At 43.0% G+C, this 24,227-nt stretch overlaps 1 protein-coding gene across 6 annotated transcripts in view; it reads left to right on the top strand.

The window, feature by feature from the left end:
* Nucleotides 1–24,227, top strand: part of SRPK2 (SRSF protein kinase 2) — a 142,274-nt gene that overhangs the window by 96,448 nt on the left and 21,599 nt on the right. For 3 of the 6 annotated variants that reach the window (XM_044280171.1, XM_044280170.1, XM_044280173.1), the window contains exons 7-11: nt 6,716–6,822; nt 8,076–8,241; nt 11,079–11,104; nt 14,087–14,315; nt 15,954–16,466. In XM_044280171.1, coding sequence (XP_044136106.1) covers nt 6,716–6,822; nt 8,076–8,241; nt 11,079–11,104; nt 14,087–14,315; nt 15,954–16,466 — 1,041 coding nt within the window. Of the gene's footprint in view, nt 1–6,715; nt 6,823–8,075; nt 8,242–11,078; nt 11,105–14,086; nt 14,316–15,944; nt 16,467–24,227 lie in introns of all 6 variants that reach the window. The other 3 variants (XM_044280169.1, XM_044280168.1, XM_044280172.1) reach the window with 1 other exon arrangement.

Raw genomic sequence — 24,227 nt, 5'->3', positions numbered from 1 at the left:
GCAGGACGCCAAGCAAAGACATCACATAAGCTGATACACGGGAAGCCAGAAGATCTGGCTGAGAGCAATACACATTGCTCCCACAGATTATAAACCCTGGGAAGACATTGAGGCGGTAAAGTCTAACCAATAATGGTGAAAGAAAGTTACATTACACTATACCGATAATATCCACTCTAGTTATTAACCATAACGGTATATGGGCAAGGAGATGAAAAGCAACAAATAATCATCAACATTGATTGTTAACCCTTTCAGGGCCGGGCCATTTTTCACCTTTCTGCACAGGCCATTTTTAGCAAATCTGACACGAGTCACTTTATGTGGTAATAATTTTAAAACTCTTTTACTTATCCAGGCCATTCTGAGATTGTTTTCTCGTCACATATTGTACTTCATGACAGTTGTAAAATTGAGTCAAAATTTTTTATTCTTATTTATCAAAAATACAAAATTTAGGAAAAATTAGCGAATTTCAATTTCTCTACTTTTATAATAGATAGTGATAACTCCAAAAATAGTTATTACTTTACTTTACCCATATGTCTACTTCATGTTTGGATAATTTTGAAGATTTACATTTTTTGGGGACGTTAGAATGCTTAGAAGTTTAGTAGCAAATATTAAAATTTTTAAGAACATTTCCAAACCCCAATTTTTTCAGGAACAGTTCAGTTAAGAAGTCACTTTCTGGGGCTTACAAATTAGAAACCACCCATAAATCACCCCATTTTAGAAACCACACCCCTCAAACTATTCAAAACGGATTTTACTAACTTTGTTAACCCTTTAGGTGCCCCACGAGAATTAAATAAAAATGTCACATTTATTTATTTATTTTTTGCTGATTTTAAATTTGAATAATTTTTTTCTGCAGCACATCAAGGGTTAACAGCCCAAAAAAAAACTCGAAATCTATTACCCTGAATCTGGAGTTTACAGAAACACCCGATGTGTGCTCAAAAACTCATGTATGGGCGCACAGCATGCTTCAGAGTGGAAGGAGCACCATATGGCTTTTGGAGAGCGGATTTAGCCGGAATGGTAATTGGGAGCTATGTCGCCTGTGAAGACACCCTGATGTGGCCCTACAGTGGAAACCCCCAAAAAGTAGTGAGCACTTTGATCCATCAGGCGTTTCACAGAATTAGAAAACGATTGGCTGTGAAAATGAAAAATTTTATTTTTTTTTTCCAGAAAAAGTTGCTTTACACCCACATTTTTCACTTTCACAAGGGGTAACAGGACAAAATGCACCCCACATTTTGTTTCCCATTTCCCCCTAAATACGCCAACTTTCCATATGTGCTCAAAAAATGATGTATGGACGCACAGCATGCTTCAGAGTGGAAGGAGCACAATATGGTGTTAAGAGAGCGGATTTAGCGGGAATGGTAATTGGTAGCTATGTCGTATGTGAAGACACCCTGAGGTGGCCCTACAGTGGAAACAACCAAAAAGTGACCCTATTCCGGAAACTACACCCTTCAAGGAATATTTCAAGGTGTGTAGTGAGCACTTTGACCCATCGCGCATTTCACAGAATTAGGAAACGCTTGGCTGTGAAAATGAAAAATGACTTTTTTCCCCCCAGATAAAGTTGCTTTACACCCACATTTTTCCCCTTTACAAGGGGTAACAGGACAAAATGCACCCCACATTTTGTTCCCCATTTCCCCCCGAATAGACCAACACCCCACATGTGCTCAAAAAATTATGTATGGATGCATGGCAGGGTTCAAAATGGAAGTAGCCCCATAGGGCTTTTGGAGGACAGATTTTGCAGGATTGTTTTTTGGGAGCTATGTCGCATATAAAGACACCCTGAGGTACCCCTAGAGTGGAAACCCCCAAAAAGTGACCCGATTCTGGAAACTACACCCCTCAAGGAATATTTCAAGATGTGTAGTGAGAACTTTTTCCTCAACAGTGAATCATCGAACCGGCTGTGAAAATGAAAAATAACATTTTTATTTCCAGAAAAATGAACTTTAGGCCCAAGTTTTTCACTTTCACAAGGGGGAACTGGAGAAAATGTACCCCATATGTGCTTGTATACTGCTATATGGGCGTACCACAGGGGTCAGAAGGAAAGGAGCACCAAATGGCTTCTGGAAGGCAGATTTCACCGGAATAATTGACAGGCGCCATCTTGCAATTGAGGTGGCCCTAGAGTGGAAACCCCCCAAAAGTGACCGCATTCTGGAAACTACAACCCTCAAGGAATATTTCAAGGTGTGTAGTGAGCACTTTGACCCATAGCACCTTTCACAGAATTGGGAAACGCTTGGCTGTGAAAATGAAAAATGACTATTTTCTTCCAGAAAAAGTTGCTTTAGATCCACATTTTTCACTTTCACAAGGGGTAACGGGACAAAATACACCCCACATTTTGTTCCCCATTTCCCCCTGAATACGCCAACATCCCATATGTGCTCAAAAAATGATGTATGGGCACATGGCAGGGCTCTAGAGTCAACAGCTAAATATGGATTTTGCTGACCTGAATTGGCAGACATGTATTTTAGGTGCCATGTCGCATTGTGCTTGTTGTCTGCTGTATTGGCACACAGCAGGTCTCTAGAGGCAAAGTGCAAACACAGTTTTTTTTCAGGCCTGAATAAGCACACATGGATTTTAGGTGCCATGTCGCATTTAAAAAATTCCTGAGGTCCCTAGAAAAAAATAAAATAATAATAATAAAATAAGTGACCCCCTTTTGGAAAGAGCGCCCCCCTACGAACATTTTAAGGAGTGGAAAGGGCATGGTTGTCTCACAGAAAAAAATATGTAGTGGTTGTTGGAAAGTGGATATGCAAGCGAGGTGGACTAAATCAGAGATATAAAGTGGAAATATTATAGGGAGCATAAAGAATGAAATTAAATTAATACTATATGGATGTGTGGTAGATTCTGAAACAATCTTGTAATAAATTCAAAATTAAATTTGGAAGAAAAGGTTGTAAAAAAATAATAATAATTTTCTGCAAAAAAAATGCTTTTCTGCACAAAAAAGTCTGCACAAAAAAAAATATTTTCTGTAACAAAAATAAATCTTGTTGAAAGAGAGCCTCTGAGGGTAGAGGAATGGTTGGAGGAAGTCCATCATATCTGTCTCATGGAGGAGTTAGTGGGATGGAACGCGGGGGAAAAAGGGAAAAGTTCCTTAAGGTCTGGAAACCCTGGCTGACTTTCCACACAGAGAGATTACGGATCACCAACATCCTATAAAGCACACTTGTTTGAGTATTCATTGTAACCACGTTCTCAGGCCTTCACCGAATTGAGAGAGATCAGTAGCTTTCAGGGAAGGATAGCACTGATTATTACATAGCCCATAAGTCAGGGGTATCTAACTCACACAAAACACAAAGTAGACAGTTCATTGTCTTTAGCTGTACCTAAAAAGACCTTGCCGGCGAGAGTTATTTGGTTTATTTGGTTTTGAGTTTATTATAAGTATGTAAACACTTCAGTAATATTCCGCATCAGGGTTCTGTATCCCTACTCATTAATTCTGCATTAGGTTGTTTGCAACAAGATTGCATCTGCACTGATATGAGTATAAATATGTCATTCTCTGTACTTACATGTGATGCTTATTGGAACAATGTTATTGTCACATCCGAATGTATGCTTCAGTGTCTATGCTCTCTTGCATAAAGCTAGGGGTACTGTTATTATGCTGCTTATCATAAATAAAGAATTGTTAAAAAAAAAAAATCTTGTAGTGCAAACTGAGCAAACACAATCAGTAATGGACGCTACTGATTGGTGCTCAGTGGTTGCAAAATGCACGTACGAAGATGGTGTCTTCGTACAAAAACCTAAACTCGCACTAACTGAAGTTTATATATATATATATATATATATGTGTGTGTGTGTGTGTATATATATATGTGTATATATATATATATATATATATATATTTATTTTTATATATATATATATATATATATATATATATATATATAACTACCACTAACTGCAGGTCTTTTTTCACACCCAAAAAAAACCAAAAAACGAGCACACTACTGATTGGTGCTCTAAAGCAAGCACGCACACAGATCGTGTGTCCGTGCAAAAACTGTAGTATAAAAATTTACTACAGTGCTCTGCAAAATGCATGTATGCAGATGGTGTTTTCCTGCAAAAACCTAAACTCACACTAACTGAAATATATAAATCTTACTACCACTAACTGCAGATCTTTTTTTCACACCAAACAAAATGTAAAATAAAAACAATAACCTCATAAATGTGCAGATGCTACGAAGCACACTAGTGATCGGTGCTCTGCAACACGCACACAGATCGTGTGTGCAAAAACTGTAGTATAACAATTCACTACAGTGAACACTGGCAAAAACTTTAACATACTGGTGTGTGTGTGTGTTTCTGTGTGTGTATTTAAAAAATGAAAAATTGACCAAAAAATCAGCACAAATAATTTGCAGGTGCTGATTAGACAGATACGCACTGAACAGCACTTGGCGGTCACAGCTTGCACGCAGAAAAAGTGGTGCGGAGCTGGAAAATGGTAAAAAAATAAAGATCCCCAAAAAGTGCACAAACCAAATGGCGTCTGTAAAAAAAGGACGGGGGGTGGCTGGAGGGGTGGAGAAGGGAGAAGGACAGGGACGGAGGGTGGTTTAGGGATCTGGAACAGCTGCAAATGAAGAAAAAAATCTGTGCAGCTATTCCAGATGTTATTTTTTTTCTTCTTTTCAGCAGGAAAGGGGTTAAATCGCTGTGGTGTGCACCACAAGTCCCAACAAGCAGCCGAGAACCTCTCATCAAGCAGTCACCAGCTAGAATGGACTGCATACAGGGAAGTTCTGCCTCTTCCTGTGCAGCTATAGCGCTGCCATTGGCTGAAGCATTGTTCCAGCCAATAGCAGCGCTGGCAGGGGACCCAAAACACTGGTGCCCCCTGCTTGACCTAGGAGGAGACCGGTGCTGACTTATTCAGCACCTGCCACCTCCTCTCAACCCTCCCTGATGCCTCTGACAGCTTCCTGCGCTGAGATGTGCTGGTCTCATTGATCAGCAAATCGCAGTGCTTGGAGCTGCAAAGGGGCAGTGCATGCTGCCCTTATCCGGCATGGCTGTCTGCCGGTAAGAGCAGGCATGGTGCCACAACTCCCCCCGATCGTTCCCCAGAGCCCCGCAGACCTTACGCCGTACATGTACGGCGCTGGGCGTTAAGGGGTTATATGAAATTATATATATTATTTGGACTAAGTAACATCACTAACTGCCTGCAATCATAAACATTGATTTACAAATGACATTGAATCGTGATTAAGTGACATTATTGATCTTTTAGAGCTATTTTAAGTTCTATACACTGATCATTGGATATACTAAGGACATTTGGAACGATCATAGGATGAATTAAGAATATTTGGATTAATTTTTTTTTTTTTTTTTTTTTTTTTTTTTTTTAAACGAGAGTAATACTATTTAGCATTTTCTGGATGTCTTTTTGGGATATCTACTTTACGTATTTCATAACATAGGAATCATGTTTATACAATTAATTAGTGACTAACCACCTTATGAACGTCTGATGTGATCACATCTATTGCATTCTTTACTTTTTGAGTTTTAATATTTTTTATGTAGCGTATATTTCATTTAATTGTCTATTTATATATGATATATTTGATGTATTAAAGAATTAATCTTCAGTGCAGCCCTAGGTGATTGAGCGCCTGTTAATACTCTGTAATATAGTCCATTGATACTAAAAGGCCGAGGGGTGGGCCTATAACAGAGCACCTAATACCAGAAATTGAGACAGGTGAGCCACTATACCTTTTCTCTAAAAATTTGAATTCCATGCAATTACAAAAGTATTTTCGTGGGACAACCCCTTTAAAGGGGTTCTGCAGTTTGTTTAAACTGATGATCTATCCTCTGGATAGATCATGAGCATCACTTAAATAGAGCTTACCCCCGCCCAGGCCAGTTGATAATAGTCGTGACGTCACTGGGCCTGCGGTAAACAGTGAGAAGGCCGCGGTGCTCCTGGAGCGCCGCTGCCTTCTCGAACAGCTGATCGGTGGGGGTCCTGGGTGTCGGACCCCCGCCGATCAGATGCTACTGATCTATCCAGAGTATAGATCATCGGTTTAAACAAACTGCAGAACCCCTTTAAGTGTTCCCTTAATTTTATTTTTTTTAGCAGTTTTTTTATACAGAATACTTTTTACAAGCCTTCAATTAAATTAATAGTATTCCTGCAACAAAAAAGCCTTACCCTGTGCCGCACATACTGTAAAAAATAGCAGAAACTCCCGATGTTCCAACGGCGCAGTGTCGGCTCTGCAATCCTTTCTCGACACTAGAGGATATGGCTGGGATTGCTGCTCAGCCAAACACTGGATTGTGTGTGTAATCAATGCAACTAGTGAGCGGCATTGAGACAGGAAGTGGAGTGCAGCAGGGACCCCTGCACCTTCGGAACATCATGTGCACCCTGAGGGAAAGCTTTTAAAAAAAAAAAAAAAAAAAAAAAAAAAATATTTAAAAAAAGATTCCAGTGCTTTTAAAATTATTTAGGAAAATATCTTAATCTCACTGTGCAGCAGAATTCTACTTAGCTTTTCTCTGAAAGACAAATGTGCGGTAGAATTATGGTGATTAATTTCCTATTTAAGTTGCAGGCGCATTTGTATTGCTGTAATGTTTAACCTTAACGGAATATCAGATGTCTGTATGGTGTTTGAAGTTCTGGGTCATCACTTATTGAAATGGATCATCAAGTCAAACTATCAGGGTCTTCCCATTCGCTGTGTGAAAAGTATTATACATCAGGTAGTTTTTGTGCTTTTATTCTTTTCTCTGCAAAATTGTGAAGGACAATGCATCTCAACGCAAGCTTCTACCAACGTTAAATAGTTTGGTTGATGCTAAATTGGAGAAATTAACCCTTAGGACAACGTGCACAGTTCACCTCCGGGCCTGGGCATGAGCACCGCAATAACCAGTGAGGGCATCGGCTTTGTGCGCATGCGCATGCGCACCGCTGCAAACAAAGCCAATGACCTTAGTGGTTATACCCAGGCTCAACGGTGAACTGTGCAAGCTCGGGATCTGCAGAAGGTGATGTAAGATGATTACAGGGCTGGCAAGACGTGGCTGGGGAGGAGTAGGAAGCACAAAACACAGAGGGGCCTGGGCACTTACAGCCAGAACGCTGCCCCTGGGAACTTGCGAGCCTTCATTTACACACTATTAAAACCTTGTTTTTGCAACTTCAGAAAATCGGACTATAACGACAAAGGTACTGTTTCGTCATGTGTGTGTGTCCAAGAACCCTTTGTGGGTCACAGGGTTACTTAAAGGGAAATGCCAGTTCAACTTTTCTTTTCAAATATTTTTCATTTTCTTTTTTTTTATTAAAATAATTCAAGATACAAGGTATGTGAAGCACAACAGTTTTCACCATAACAGTGAACACAGTGTGACAAATTGCTCCTACAATGCACCTACTTTTCAGGATAGGCTGAACTAGATGGACGTTATTTTTTCAGCCTTAGGCCTCATGCACACGGCCGTTGCCTGGCTGTGCCCGTATTGCGGCCCAAAAGCAGCAGGTCCGCAATACACTGGCAACGGCCGTGTGCATCGCGGATGCGGACCCATTTACTTGAATGGGTCCGCAATCCGGGAGATGCGGTGCGGAATGGAAGCACTATGGAGTGTTTCGTGGTGTTTCTGTCCGTGCCTCCGCACCGCGTACCTCCGCACTGCAGTTTATGAGCTCTGGTAATGTTGTGTACACAGTTACCAATTAAAGGAGCATTTTTTAAAATTTGAAAAAATTGTTTTGTATGGAAAAAATAGGTGGCATTTGTGCATTGATCTAGTTAGGACCATGGTTGATTTTACGACACGGCATGTTCACGGCATGTACAGCAGTCTCAGTGGTTCTGCATCTACTTGACCTGAATGATATTGTCATATAGTCTGTTTGCTGTGCTGAATAGATCTGTGTGGAAGTGACATAAAATGACTCTAAATATAGAATCTTTCCACATAAACCGGTAATTGCTTTTGTTTTGTAGGTCCTCCAGGGCTTGGACTATCTGCATAGCAAATGTAAAATCATCCACACCGATATAAAACCAGAAAACATCTTGATGTGTGTCGATGATGCTTATGTCCGTAGAATGGCTGCAGAAGCCACAGAATGGCAGAAAGCGGGTGCACCACCTCCATCGGGTTCAGCAGGTAAAAAGCTTAGATTTTCATATGCAATGGCGTGACACTATCAACCTTCAGCACATTTACAGGGGACTCCAGACTTGTCTTTGTTAGTAAGGCTTCATTCACTCTCCGTTAGGCCTCTTTCACACGACCGTATGGCTTTTTCAGTGTTTTGCAGTCCGTTTCAAACGGATCCGTTGTTCCGTTTTTTGTTTCTGTTCCGTTTTTCCGTTCCGATTTTCCGTATGGCATATACAGTATATAGTAATTTCATAGAAAAAATTGGGCTGGGCATAACATTTTCAATAGGTGGTTCAGAAAAAACGGGACGGAAACAGAAGACATACGGATGCATTTCCGTATGTGTTCTGTTTTTTTTGCGGACCCATTGACTTGAATGGAGCCATGGACCGTGATTTGCGGGCAATAAATAGGACATGTTCTATCTTTCAACGGAACGGAAATACGGAAACGGAATGCATACGGAACACATTCCGTTTTTTTTCTGCGGAACCATTGAAATGAATGGTTCCGTATACGGACCGCAGAAAACGGACCGCAAAACGAAAAAAAAAAACTGTCGTGTAAAAGAGGCCTTAAGGTAACTTCACTAGTTTGTTCCGGCACCAGAGCAGATTAACCGTTACCGTATCTAGCATAGCTGAACATCACCTGATCCCCATTCACTATATTGGGATCCAGTTGGGACCTGGCAGGTTTCTGGTACAAATGCTAGCTTTCTACTGGGAAAAAAGCGTTGCATGCAGTACTATTTTTCCAAGAGAATGCCAGAAACTCACCAGATCCCATTATAGTGAATGAGGATCCGAGCAGGTGTCCAGTTGTCAGTTCATTCATTATAGGCAGGAATGCTGTGTGAGAATTGGTATTTTTGCTATGATGCAGACGTCATATGCAGCCAAAAATGGTACCCGTGAAAACTACAGCTTGTTCCTTAGGAGATAAGCCCTCACACATTTCCGTCCTCGTAAAATTGCAAAATGTTACTGCTGTCAGAATATGGTGGCACAAAAACGAAAGATTTTTATTTGAAAGAAGTGTCCTTATTGTGCAAAGGTAGTCAAATATATATAAAATAAAAAAAACTCAGCTTGGTTATTTAACTCCTCAGATGTCGCATCCCCTGATCGGAGCCCCTGCTGCGAAATTGTGGGGTTCCAGTCGGTTACTGGGGCAGTCTGTGGCAAGATGCCTGTTAAGCCTTGCCTAATTGAAGTCTATGGCACAAGTGACAAGAAAAAAAATAAAAAAAACACTAAAAATTCTAATAACACTTCTTTCTCAATTTTTACATAAAATAATTTAAATTAAATATAATTGGTATTGCCATGTCTGAAAATGTCTTGACTATTAAAATATAAATATTTATCATGCATAGTGACGAAATAATAAAAATGGGCGATACAACATATAGTAAATTCAAACATCTTGTTATGGGGGTGTTTTGAGAAGGCTGCGGCGCTCCTGTGAGTGCTGCAGCCTTCTCAGTGCTCACCAAGCACAGTGCTGTACAGTACATTGTATAGCAGCTGTGTTTGGTATTACACTCCGCCTCATTCACTTGAATGGGGCTGAGCTGCTCCTAGACCACAAAACATATGAATGTGTCGTCACTTGGCCTAGGAAAAGCAGAGAGAAGGTTGTCGTGCTACTTCTAGCACCGCTGCTTTCTGAAAGAGCTGATTGGTGGGGGTACCCAGTGTCGGACCCCAACTGTTCAGATACTGATGACCTAACCAAAGGATAGATCATCAGTGAAATAAATCTCGGAAAACACCTTTTAAATAGTGCCATTAAAAATACATTACCTGCATAAAATTACTAGAATGTCATATGATTATATGAACGGAGAATTTCAAATGTTTGGGCTATTGGAAGGCAGAAAGGAAAAAATACATAAACACAAAAAAAATATTGGCTCTGTCTTTAAGGGGGTAAGGGTCTCTGTAGTACATACTTTGTGTACTTAAAGGGGTATTCTGGACCTCTGGTATATCAGACCCCCACTGATCTAATAGTTATTCCCCATCCTGTGGATAGGGGATAACAATATAACCGGACTACCCCTTTAAGTGCAGAGTATAGAGTACACAGTTAAAGGGTTTCTACCACCTGATTTTGACCTAATTAGCTCTCACACACTAGCGATCTCCTAGTGTCTGATCTACCTAACAATGCTATTTTCAGACCTTTGTGTGGATCCGTTTAACTAAAAAACGAACTTTTATTGATATGCTAATGAGCCTCTAGGTGCTATGGGGGCGTCTTTTCAGCACCTAGAGGCTCGGTCTACTCACACTGTATGCCGCCCGCTCATCCGTCAAGCCCGCCCATCTCCTCTAGAATGCCATCCTCCATCTCAGCCAGCATCTGTATTTGACTGTATGAACGCTCCCTGCGCCGGCATCTCCACTGCACCTGCGCCATCTGTTCCTCTGAGCACTCAGACATTCACTGCACCGAATACAGACGCGCACGGCGCAGGCCCGAGAATTCGTCCGCTGGCTGAGATGGAGGATGGCATTCTAGAGGAGATGGGCGGGCTTGACGGACGAGTAGGGCGGCATACAGTGTGAGTAGACGGAGCCTCTAGGTGCTGAAAAGACGCCCCCATAGCACCTAGAGGCTCATTAGCATATCAATAAAAGTTAGTTTTTTTGTGAAACGGATCCACATAAAGGTCTGAAAATAGCATTGTTAGGTAGATCAGACACTAGCAGATCGCTAGTGTCTGAGAGCGAATTAGGTCAAAATCAGGTGGTAGAAACCCTTTAAGTCCTAATATGATATTAAGAATGATATTTTATCACAAATTTTTTTTTCTTTTCTTTTTCTTTTAGTGAGCACTGCTCCACAGCAGAAGCCAGTAAGTACTTGAAAGTATCTTTTTATGATGAGTGTGTGAGAACAATATTATGCATCCACAGACTTAAATGGGTCTTCACATCTGGAACATTGCTAAAATATGCCATCAATATGAAGTGCAGGTCCCACCTCTGGGACCATGTCCTGTCTCCAGAATAGGGCCCCTGAAGTGAAGGGGGAGCAACAACACGTGTGGCCACTCCGTTCACGCAATGAGAGTTCCAGAAATAGCCTTGTGCTGGTTCACGTGTTTCTGGCAGTCCCATAGCAGTGAATGGAGATGGCTTATGTGCAGCTTCCTCTATTCACTGCTAAAGGACTCCCAAAAACAGTAGAGCACACTTACTTAGCCATTTTCAGAAGTCCTGTAGCAGTGAATGGAGAATAAGCTGCGCATGCGTTTTGCGTTGTCCTTTACTTCTGGGTCCGTTCTGAAGATTAGAGCGGGTCCCAGAGGTGAGACCTGCACCTGTCTGACATTGATGGCATATCTTAACGATATGACATAAATGTCACAGGTGGGAATACACCATTGTAAATAAATATATATATATATAATTTTATTTTTTTTCTATTTTTGCTTATTTGTCATTTCATTTTACTGTACAGTGTAATGCCACTGGTTTATATTCCTAGGAATTACTTTTTGATGGTTAGACATTCCTTTCCAGTAATATGACACCAAGTTCATTTAAATCGACTTCTGCTTAGAATTCTCAAAATATACTTAGTGGTAGAATTTCCAAATCTAAAAATGTCCATAGTTTTAAATAGCTTTAGATTGTTTCATTTACAAAGATCTTTTTTTTTTTTTCTGTTCAGTTGTGTTGACCGTCCTTGTAGAAGTGACAACAGGAAGTGCTGCCATATTGATTGTCACTTTTGAATTATCAACTGTTGTTTACTATTTTTCATACTGACAAGTGGCCTTCAGCTTCTGTGAAAAATGTACTATATTTTTCGCCCTATAAGACCTCTATAGGTTTTAGAGGCCATGCAACTGCTGTGGAGCCCTTTCATATAGAAGTCCAAGCCCTTGTTAATCCCATCTCCTTGACTACTGGGTACCTACTTTAGAACTCTTCTAATCAGAGGAACTAATTTAGGAACTAAGTAAAACAGGGAGCAGAGTATTGGCCCAAGGTCAAATGGAAGGAGATGGATGAAACAAACACCAAGTCGTCTTGGAAAGCAAAATTTAGCTTCAAAATGAGGTGCCCATTTAGATTTTTGCTTGGTCCGCCCCTTACTTCTATGTACACCCCTGGACAATTCCCGCAGGAGCTGTTGAAAAAGCTACCTGTATATGGTAAGTTTAACAGTATTTTCACAAGTCTTAGGAAAGTTTGCATGTGCAACAACTGTAGTAAAAGGCATGAATCCAAATATTATACACTGATCTACACTAGTGCTGCTTAGCAAAATGTATAAATATGAACACAAGTCTCTTTGTATATGTTATGACCAGAATGCATAGGCCCGCACATGACATCATGGTGGCCTCTTTCAGCTGAGTTCCTACGTTAAGGGTCCATTTACACGTCAGTGTGTGTTTTGTGGAGCCGCACCTCGCCGCCACTTAATAGAAAATGCCTATTCTTGCCCGCAATTGCGGTCAAGAATAGGACATGTTCTATTTTGTTCAGGATCAGAATTGCGGATCCGCAATTCCGGATCCGGGCAGCACGTCGTGCTGCCCCATAAAGATGAATGGGTCCGCAATTCCTTGCGGAACGAAATTGCGGACGTGTGAATGGACCCTAATTTGTAGCAACTGTTGCTGCCGTAGCATAGCATCCGCAGTGTAGGAGTAGAAACTCAAGAGGCCACGGTGACCTGGTGAATGGGACTAAGAATTTTTATTAAACCGTACAGTATACATAGAGCATACGTATAATTAGGCTTCGCAGTAGATCAATGCATAGGATGTGGATGTGCGATTGTGTCTTTTTTACCGGTTGTATAAGTTCACACGTGTCAGATTTGTTGCTAATGTTTCTGTGATTTCATTCATCTGAATGAGGTTGTTTTTGAAGAAAAGCACATGGATACACGCAGGTCCTATTCAGATGAATTGGACAGTCACAAACATTTCAGCAAAAAATATGTCTCTTGTAAAAATACCCTGAGGCTACATGCATGCACTGTTTATTAGCTGCAGATTTTCCAATGTCAGATCTGCCGTGTAATACAGTATTAGGCTACTTTCACACTAGCGTTCGGGCGGATCCGTTCTGAACGGATCCGCTCATAATAATGCAGACGGAGGCTCCGTTCAGAACGGATCCGTCTGCATTAAAATGGCAAAAAAAAAGCTAAGTGTGAAAATAGCCTCGGACGGATCCGTCCAGACTTTCAATGTAAAGTCAATGGGGGACGGATCCGCTTGAAGATTGAGCCACATTGTGGCATCTTCAAACGGATCCGTCCCCATTGACTTACATTGTAAGTCTGGACGGATCCGCACGCCTCCGCACGGCCAGGCGGACACCCGAACGCTGCAAGCAGCGTTCAGCTGTCCGCCTGTCCGTGCGGAGGCGAGCGGAGCGGAGGCTGAACGCCGCCAGACTGATGCAGTCTGAGCGGATCCGCTCCATTCAGACTGCATCAGGGCTGGACGGCTGCGTTCGGGTCCGCTCGTGAGCTCCTTCAAACGGAGCTCACGAGCGGACCAGCGAACGCTAGTGTGAAAGGAGCCTTAGCAAAGTGGATGAGATTTCAAAAATATGTACACATTGCGGATTCTATTACAGTGTAAAGGGGTGACATTTCATACAGAAAAACTTTCCCAAAACTTTTGTGAAAACGGGTCATTAAACACCATATCGTTTTATGCTGGTGACCAGTGGGATAACTTTTCTTTATCTTACTTTTAAAAAGGCTTCTTTTTTATTTGAGCTCAGAGTATTTACTGTAATTTATTTTTCTTTACATTTTATTAGAATAACAGTTAACTAAGAAACATGTTGCTTTTCCTGCACAGGTTGGAAAGATTTCCAAAAATAAAAAGAAAAAACTAAAAAAAAAGCAGAAGCGTCAAGCAGAGCTCCTAGAAAAACGCCTTCAAGAAATCGAAGAGCTGGAGAGGGAGGCAGAAAGGAAAAAAACTGCAGAAAATGAAAATGAGCAGGATGCTGATAGCCAGCCAGAAGCCAAATTGAAGACGGTTTGTCTGGAGGATGCTACTGATGAGGAGCCGGTCAATGACTATGGTGTGTATTATGTGCAGAGCTTTTTTCACACTCCCTGTACAGTGTAACTAAATAAGCACCAATAATCAGGAGCCTTTAAAAAATAAATAAAAAATATATATATAATGATTCATTGCCATTTCCAATTGGGAACAAAGAAGTTTTACATGGAGTTGTTCAGGATTAGAAAAACATGTCTGCTTCTTCCAGAAGCAATGCCACACTTGTCCACAGGTCTTTTGTGGTATTGCAGTTCATCCCCATTCATTTCAATGGAAGTGAGCTGTAATACTAGACCCAAAGCATTGACAGGTGTGGTGTGTTTTATTTGTTCTAATCCTGAAAAAACCCTTTTTTCTAATCCTGGCCCCGCAAGCACGATGCGCTCCCATTCACTACTATGGGGTAAGCGCTTGGTGGTGGCCTGACCCAGGGAAACCCGGGGTCCTCTGGCCGCCACCTTCCCCGCTCTATCAGACAATGGGGGCATATCCTAGCAATATTCCCCTATTGTCCATACCCCTTTAAGGGGGAGATTGAAGGCCCGTTGCCTATCACTTGCCTATTGGACAGTATACATGGGCTGCTGTAAGATACTTAAAGCGAACCTGTTAGGAGTAAATTTCTGCCATATCTGAGTGCAGGTTGGGGTGCATGAAGAGAAACAGCTGCATAATATATAGGTTCATATGGTTAGAATCAGTATTTCTGTGTGAAAAAAAAGGTGTAAATCCTGATAGGACTCTTAGGCTAGGGCTACATGGCGACATGTTTTTTATAATGATAGTCTATAGTGTCGCACTGCAACATGCTGCGACACGGCAGTAGTAAAAAATCCACCCAAGATGTTTTTTTCAGTGACTGTCGCAGTTGCAGCATGTTGCAGTGCGACACCATAGACTATAATTATAAAAATTATTGCGCGACATTGGTGTAGTTGTTCCCTTTGTGTCGCGCAGCCCTAGCCTTAGGGTAGACGGTGAGAGTCCTGATAACCCCACCTACACACAGTCAGCACTCCTATGCTTCATCTACATTGTCCAATTGTCAGGCGGGTTATTGGTAACAAACATTCATATTAGACGCTAGTTCCCAATAATCTGCCAGTGTAAAGGTGCTGCAGATTCACCCCATGAACAACTGAAACATTCATCGGGTGGAATGATTGTTCATGCGGACACCTCAGTCATTGTTTCTGAGCAGCAGATCATGCTGTGTCCAGATACAATGACTCTGTCTGGGGACGAGTAATCGCAGTAGCCATTACTCATCCACATACCATGGAGGGGATTGCTGTATGTAAATGCAACTCTTCACCGCCACTGACGAGCGGGCAATTATCGGGAATGAACGCTGCTTTCCCAATAATTGTCTGCAGTTCTAGGACTCCTATCGGATTTAAGTTTGCTTTTTACACAGAAATCCTGGTCCAGATGATATAAACCTATATTTCACTGCTAGGGCAGCCGATATTCACTGACCTCTTCACGAAATCTGCTAAAGACGCAAGGATCTTTTGACACCTTGGTTTTCTCTGACTTGGCTCAGCCAGGACAACAGAGCCATCCCATTATCATGTCTTGTTTTATAACTTAAAGCCATGGTGTTTCTGTAAGCGGCCTAAGGTTTGTTTGAAATGTATTTTTACAGTTTTAGCAGGTAATGTTTCTTCAGAAGGTGAAGATCATGATGAGAAAGAAGATACCGAAAAGGAAATTGTTGAAAAAGATGACGATGATGATGATGAGGATGATGATGTGGAGCCAGAACTGGTGAACACAGATCCAACATGGATAGAGTCTCCAAAAACAAATGGCCATTTGGAAAATGGTCCATTCTCCCTGGAACAGCCGTTAGATGATGAAGATGAGGAAGAGGAAGACTGCCCAAATCCAGATGACTCTAACCATGATGAGTCAAATGCCGATAGTGATTATACATACAGTAGCTCTTATGAACAGTTTAACAGTGATTTGCCAAATGGACAACATAAGAATACGGAGTTAGAGTTCTCAGATTTTTCAGCAGCAATGTTTTCTGACCCATTAGAGTCTGTAAAATCTGCTTTGGCAGCTTCTGAGGATTCCACAGTTATAGAGCGGCATGAAAGTAGCCCTTGCCAAGACAGAAGCAGGACGGTTTCCGCATCAAGTACTGGAGATATGCCAAAAAGTAAGTTGTACATCATAGGTAAGGCTACTTTCACACTCGCGTTTGGTGCGGATCCGTCATGGATCTGCACAGACTGATCCTCACCGATAATACAACCGCATGCATCCGTTCAGAACGGATCTGCTTGTATTATCTTTAACATAGCCAAAACGGATCCGTCTTGAACACCATTGAAAGTCAATGGGGGACGGATCCGTTTTCTATTGTGTCAGTGAAAACACATTGTGTGTCAGGACGGATCTGTTTGGCTCAGTTTTGTCAAAGGGACACCAAAATGCTGCCAGCAGAATTTTGGTGTCCGCCTCCAAGGCGGAACGGTTCGATACTGATGCATTCTGAGCGGATCCTTATCCATTCAGAATGCATGAAGGGCAAAACTGATCCGTTCAGGGATCTCACAAGCGGTCCAAAACAGATCTCCCAAACGGAAACCAAAACGCCAGTGTGAAAGTAGCCTAACTTGTAGTGTCCTCTTCCAAAACTATCCACACAGTGATTGAGCACCCTTTTATAAATCCAAACTTAATAAACTTTATTCTGTACTAGCAGACTTTAAAGGGGTTGTCATGTTTCCAATATTGATGAGCTATCCTCGAGATAAGTTATCATTATCAGATCGGTGGGAGTCCAACCGGCACCTCAGCCAATTAGCTGTTTGAAGAGACAGCAGCGCTCATATGAGTGCTGCATTCTCTTCACTGTTTACCTGAGAAAAGGTCATCAATATCGGAAACCGGACAACCCCTTTAAAAGGAATGTGTTTCACTCACGTTTTATGTGAATATATTTCTATTACAAATTGTGTTGATTTAAATTTTAATTTTTAATGTCCTTATATTAAAAAAATACCTAAAACTGTGCAGATTTTGCGCTGGTCACTAGGCCTAATTATATTTTCAGACTTTCTGTTCTGAACAGGTAGCTTTTCAGTAGCCATCAGATTATCATCACAAGCAGAATGACAATGATATATATTGCCTGTATATAGATAAGGCTAAGTACACATCTACACTAGGATTCTTGTATTCTGTAGCAGCATAGGAAGAGAATACTAGAACTGATGGATCTGGTGTATGCCAGATACTGCTGGAACCGGATGGATCCCATTTACTATATTGGGGTCAGTTGGTTGTCCGGTATGAATACTGCCAGCTGCCCGGACAAAATACCACTGAATGCAGCGATATGTCGTCTTTTTCTTTTTGTTTTGCCTGGATCCTCCTAATGGAGGATCCTGCTGGAAAATCTCCAGCTGATGTGCATCTAGCCTATGACAGCACCACTCACAATAGGTGGTAACATAGCTCATCTACTCTCTCCTGCCCTCTGGACCGCTCACAGCGCATTTCTAGAAAACCCTCCCACAGAAGTCAATGGGGTCCCCTCCAGTCTATTGTGTCTATGGTCCATGTAGCTGCTGTCAGAGGACAGGAACTCTTGACGTATTGTAGGCCTAGTAGCCAGTGTAAAAGTGCATGATTTTAAAATAAAAAAATATATATAGATGGTTGCATGGAAATTTTTAAAAATATATACACTGTGTATATATATGATTATCATAAAAACTTGATTTAAGCAATAGGTAATTTTCTGACTACACTTTTCCTTTAAGAAGCTGTCCCAATTAGATAGCCACCTTTTGGAAAACAGCTGGCCTAGAGTTTAACTGTATGTTCGCCACATGTGTAGGTGATGGTTAATCTAGTATTGCATGTCGGGGTACCCCCACACAATATGGTCATGTCAGGATGTGGTTGAGTACCGCGTAGCCATACAGGCCACAGCTGGCTCCTGTTAAACTAACAAAGATTGCACTGTTTTGCAATGTTAATGACCTTGGAGCACCCACAATACCGTGCGGTTATTAACAATGCAGACCACACCACAATATGTAAGAGGGGGACGGATCTATGGAGGAGTGAATAATGTGCAGGAGGCTGAATATGTAAGAGGGGGCGGATCTATGGAGGAGTGAATAATGTGCAGGAGGCTGAATATGTAAGAGGGGGCGGATCTATGGAGGAGTGAATAATGTGCAGGAGGCTGAATATGTAAGAGGGGGGCGGATTTATGGAGGAGTGAATAATGTGCAGGAGGCTGAATATGTAAGAGGGGGCGGATCTATGGAGGAGTGAATAATGTGCAGGAGGCTGAATATGTAAGAGGGGGACGGATTTATGGAGGAGTGAATAATGTGCAGGAGGCTGAATATGTAAGAGGGGGGCGGATTTATGGAGGAGTGAATAATGTGCAGGAGGCTGAATATGTAAGAGGGGGCGGATCTATGGAGGAGTAATTAATGTGCAGGAGGCTGAATATGTAAGAGGGGGACGGATTTATGGAGGAGTGAATAATGTGCAGGAGGCTGAATATGTAAGAGGGGGGAGGATCTATGGAGGAGTGAATAATGTGCAGGAGGCTGAATATGTAAGAGGGGGGCGGATCTGTGGAGGAGTGAATAATGTGCAGGAGGCTGAATATGTAAGAGGGGGGAAGGATCTATGGAGGAGTGAATAATGTGCAGGAGGCTGAATATGTATGAGGGGGGCGGATGCAGGGAGGTGATCTTGCACTGTAGAAACCGCCTGCTGCTGAGCTGCACTGGGACACACAATGCTTTGCAGCAGGAAGTGATGGCATACATAAACAGATATGTAAACAGTCTGCTGGGGACTGTTGGAGCAATGCAGCAGTGTCAAAGCTACCTAAAAACATCTTGGGAACATAAACTTGGCTACTAATGGTGAGTAAGCTACTTTAAAAAAAAAAATAGTTTGATCACGGACAACCCCTTTAAGTTACATCATGCTGGATCTGTTATTGTAATACTCTTTAGATGCACTGTTGTAGTTCCCCCAAAGGTGAATCTAAACCTAATATTCGGGGGCTCCATTCTAGATATAGACCCCACCTCTGGGACCTGCACCTATCTGACATTGGTGGCATATTCTAGTGATACACCACCAATATTCCAGGTGAGAATACCGATTTAAGGCTTTTTTTTACAATTCTTGGCCCATGTAAATGTGCCAGCAATCAACTGGGAAAAAAATAAAAAAATTAAACCGCTCATTTACCAGCTGGTCCATAGTTTGTGGCCCAATGAAACTGTGTGGGAATGAATGATCGTACTAATGATCATTCGTCCCCATACAGAGTAAATGTTTGCTCTATGTAAAGGCAACTAGCGAACAGGGGATGATTGGGAACAAACATTCCTCATCACTGCCCGCTAAGCCAGTGTACAATGGCACACTTTCTCATCCGTATCATTGCGGGACACAGGCTTGACCATGGGTATAGCTGTTGCCGCTAAGAGGCGGACACTAAGCACACAAAGTGTAATCTACTCCCCTTCAGCTATACCCTTCCTACAGGGACTAAGCTAAATCAGTTTTAGCTTAGTGTCTGTAGGAGGCAGACCTCCCTGCATTGTAGGTCTGCTAGTTTTTGGTTCTTTTGTTTTTACTTTTTTTCCTAGCCGGAGTTTCAGGCAGTCATTAAAACTGCCTGCACTCCCACCCAGGAGATGGGAGACCAGGGGTCCCCCAATCCCCCCCTGCTCCTTCCCGTTCTCCAGAAGCAAAGGAAGACCAGAGGTTTCCACAAAGCCTCTGTTTCCTGCCAGCGTTCGGTTCACCACAGCCGTCCACCTCAAGTCCTCTCTGTCCCGGTGTAGCGTCCCTCCCCAAGGGGCCACACATCAAAGGTGGTGATCCGGCTAGAGCCAGGGGGCAGAAGACACCAGACAGGTGAGTATATAAAAAATAAAAATAAAATAGAGGAGGATAGGAAATTGCCCCAAAGTGCTCCCCCCTTCCAGTACCCTCCCCAAGTTACCTGGGCCCTCTAGGAGGTCATTGCTGGAGGGTAGGTCCCTCCCCCCTCTACGGCTTAGTTTTCCCCAGCCGGCTGCTTAGAGGGACACAGGCTGGGTAAGTGCTGTTTGTCCCTTCTTACAGGGCCTAACCTTCCCCTTTGCCTCATTTAGTCCCTTCATTTTTCCTGTGAGTTGTGTCGTGCAAACTTTCCATCCCCTCAGTCAGACTTCTTCTGCTTTGCGTGTGCGGCTCCACCATCAAGTGGGTCTTCCCCAATGGTTCCTGCTGCCCAGCCTATGGTACAACCCCAAAAGGGTGTCTGTGTCTCCCGGGGGAGAAGAGTCAGGTGAGGATGTCTCGCCGGAGAGTCAGTCGGCCAAACTGTCGTCCATGGTGGACAATCTTATTACAGCGGTTATCGAGACGTTGAGGATCCCACACAGTCATCTGCCAGCTCAGGTTTTTTTCTTTTAGAAGGTCCCGTCGCTCGCACAAGAGTTTCCCCAACCACCAGGAGTTTGATTCCTCTCTTTCTAAGGAGTGGAATTTCCCTAATAGATGTTTTACCTTGCCAAAACACCCTTTTATCCTTTTCTGGAGGATTTGACGAAGAAATGGTCGTCCTAGTGGACCCACCAGTTTCCCGCTTGGCTAAACATACTACCTTGCCGATAGCGGATGGGGCTTCTTTCTCTGATATCAGAGATAAGAAGCTGAGAGCGTTTGCTAAATCTGCCTAAGGAGTGTGCACAGTGCTGCAGCCGGTGTTTGCCTCTACTTGGGTGAGCAAGGTTATGGGGGAGTGGGCAAGTAATTTACGTCAGGGTCTCGACTCTGGAGTCCCCCGGGGGGGGAGATCTGGCAGATATGGCCCTGCAGCTCTCTCATGTCAGTGCGTATATTTGTGAAGCTTCTTTGGAAGCGGCCAGGCTTATGGCTCGTTCGTCAGCTCTATTGGTACTCTTTTGCCGTACCCTATGGCTCTCCTGCTGAGCGGCAGATAATGCTTCAAAGCAGATTCTGACGGCCCTCCCCTTTAACGGCTGCAGACTTTTTGGTAAGCGCCTGGATGAGATCATCTTGGACGCTACAAGTGGTAAGAGCACGCATTTACCACAGACGAGGGGGTGGTCTAATAGGTCAAAAAAGCGGAAGCCTTTTTTTCCCCGCCCCTTTCAGAGTATTTCCAGCCCCAAGAGGGCGTCCAACAAGTCGGCCCCGGATCAGAAGCGCAAACCTTCCTTTAAGCCTCGCCCTTCCTAGCCTTCCTGTCAACAGGGCTCCAAGTCCTTTTAACTCTAAGAACTCTGCTGCATGTCGGGCAACTCTTGGCGCCCTCCGTTCGGTTGGGCGGCCGGCTTCATTTGTTTCGGCATGTCTGGATGGCTCGCATCTCTGACGCATGGGTGAGGGAGGTCATTGCGGAGAGCTACAAGCTGGATTTAAAGTCTCCCCCCCCGACAACTCCATGACAGTGGCGTACCTAAATTACCAGGCAGGCACTCTGAGCCCGGCAGCCATTGCAGAGACTGTGCAGATTCTCAGCTGGGCAGAGAAACATGTTCCGGCACTATCGGCAATTTACATCCCCGGCGTCGACAACTGGATCGCAGACTTCCTCAGCCCGGAGCATCTCTATCCCGGCGAGTGGGCTCTTCACCCGCAGATCTTTCGGGCAATCTGCGAGCGGTGGGGTCGGCCGGATGTGGATCTTATGGCCTCCCGCTTCAACAACAAGGTCGAGGACATTTTTTCGCAAGGTCCAGGGACCCCGTGGCTGGTGATTCCGTGGAGTCGGTTCATGTTTCCTTATGTGTTCCCGCCTCTCATTCTGCGTGTCCTCTGGAAGATCAGGTCCAAGGTACTGCCCGTAATTCTCTTGGCCCCGTATTTGGCACACGTCTCCAGTTGCCCTTCTCGACGACAAACCATGGCGTCTTCCTCTTCGGGAGCACCTTCTGTCGCAGGGGCCGATCTTCCACCCAAATTTAGGGTCACTACATTTAACGACATGGCTGTTGAAGCCACCGTTCTGAAGGCTCAGGGTTTTTCGGATGTGGTGGTCCAGACCATGTTTCGGGCCAGTGGGGGCCTCTTGGGCGGTGCATCAGGCGGCTTCGGCCCTTCAGGTGTGCAAAGCGGCTACTCTGTCGTCTTTGCATACTTTTTCCAAGTTTTATAGAGTGCACACCTTTGTGTCTTCTGACGCTTCTCTGGGGCGTAGAGTTTTGCAGACTGCGGTTCTCTGACGAGAGGGTTGCCTGTTATGCCCACCCTTGGGGACTGCTCTGTAACGTCCCATGGTCTAGCCTGTGTCCCCCAATGATATGGATGAGAAAACTAGATTTTTGTACTTACTTCCGTTCATTGGGGGACACAGCTCCCACCCATTCTTTTGTTTAGGGGCCTTTTCGGGCCTGTGTATTTCTGGGTTTGTACATAGTGTGCTTTTTATTTTTTCCCTCTCTGTTGCTTCTCCTACTGCTTTTGCACTAACTGATTTAGCTTAGTCCCTGTAGGAAGGGTATAGCTGAAGGGGAGGAGATTACAATTTGTGTGCTTAGTGTCCGCCTCCTAGTGACAACAGCTATACCCATGGTCAAGCCTGTGTCCCCCAATGAATGGAAGAGAAACAGATCTTAAGGTAAGTACAAATATCTAGTTTTTCATGCTGCTGCCTGACGTCAAATGAGCGCTGCATCTCGAACATTGTAGCTCGAATATTTACAGGTATACTGAGCATTAATATGAAACCAAAAAATAAGCTGAAGCCCTAATATTACCGGTACATACGCCTTGCTAAAAGTGGTGAACAATTGGTTGTATATGGCTGATTAATAATCATTTCAGGCTCTGAGCTCCTGAAAGAATGTAACATGGCTGTATAACTCAGCAGTTTTTTGCATTGCAATGGTTTGCATACATTTTCTATGCAACCACCTGAAATGCTTGAATCTCTGTAGAGATTGGCATTGTCCTTACCTAACGGTCACACAAAATCTGACACTGTGTACAGCAAATTTATCCACAAGGTTCATACAAAAAAAGGCTTGTGTTGTTTCCCTCCATAAATAAAGTTTTTTTTATTATTGAGTTTGTGCGTTTGAGGGCATGTTCTGGAAGAAGCCATACATGTTTTGTTTTTGGTTTTTTTCTGGGCAGTTTTTGGTGTTTTTTTCCCCCTCAATACAAACCTGCATTTTCAGCTTGAGTTTTTTGGAGTGGATCCATACGGAGATGTTTTTTATGCTTCCAATTCACTTCAATTGAATTGGAGTTTCAGCATGGATGGGGCATGCTGTTTATTTTTTTTCTACAAAAGAAAGTGCTGATTTCCGTTGAAATGTATGAAAGGTTGTTTTGAGGAGTTTTTTAGCGCTCCAAAATCAGCTACAAAATACTCTGTTCTGAACTTGCCCATACACATTCGTTGTGCGGAGGGTAATGCACTGACTGCCACAATCTGTCTGGAAGTGTGTCTGGGCCAGCCAGGAAGCATCTGGGCTGTGCTCAATTATGTGTGGCCTTACAGATTGGACAGCTTATCCTGAATGTGTTTTTTTTTTTTTTTTTTTTTTATCAGATCTGTTTATTAAAGGTTTTTAGCATACAAAGATATACAAAAGCACAAAAAGGTGGAAAAACCACCTCTCCAACATAAACCCAATTTCCCTTACCGCCCCCATTCTCCCTCCGTGCAGTCCCTGACAGCTCAGCCATTCCCAGGCAGATTAGAAACCTCTAAGTGGCAGCATCTGTGTGCGCAGCAGAGTCACAGTAGCGAGCCCTGGATGCGCAATCCAAGCATTCCATTGTTTCTCAAATTTCCTAATATTGCCTCTTTTCACATATATTTTCCATTCCATATACCGTAAATCATATTTGCCACATTTATTAATCTTGTTATCCCTGGCAGATGATTGTAGCCAATACTTAGCTA

Source organism: Bufo gargarizans, chromosome 2 (genome assembly GCF_014858855.1).
Source record: "Bufo gargarizans isolate SCDJY-AF-19 chromosome 2, ASM1485885v1, whole genome shotgun sequence".
Lineage (NCBI taxonomy): Eukaryota > Metazoa > Chordata > Amphibia > Anura > Bufonidae > Bufo > Bufo gargarizans.
Note: the sequence above shows the minus strand (reverse complement) of the source record. Positions and strands in the feature narration are given on the sequence as shown.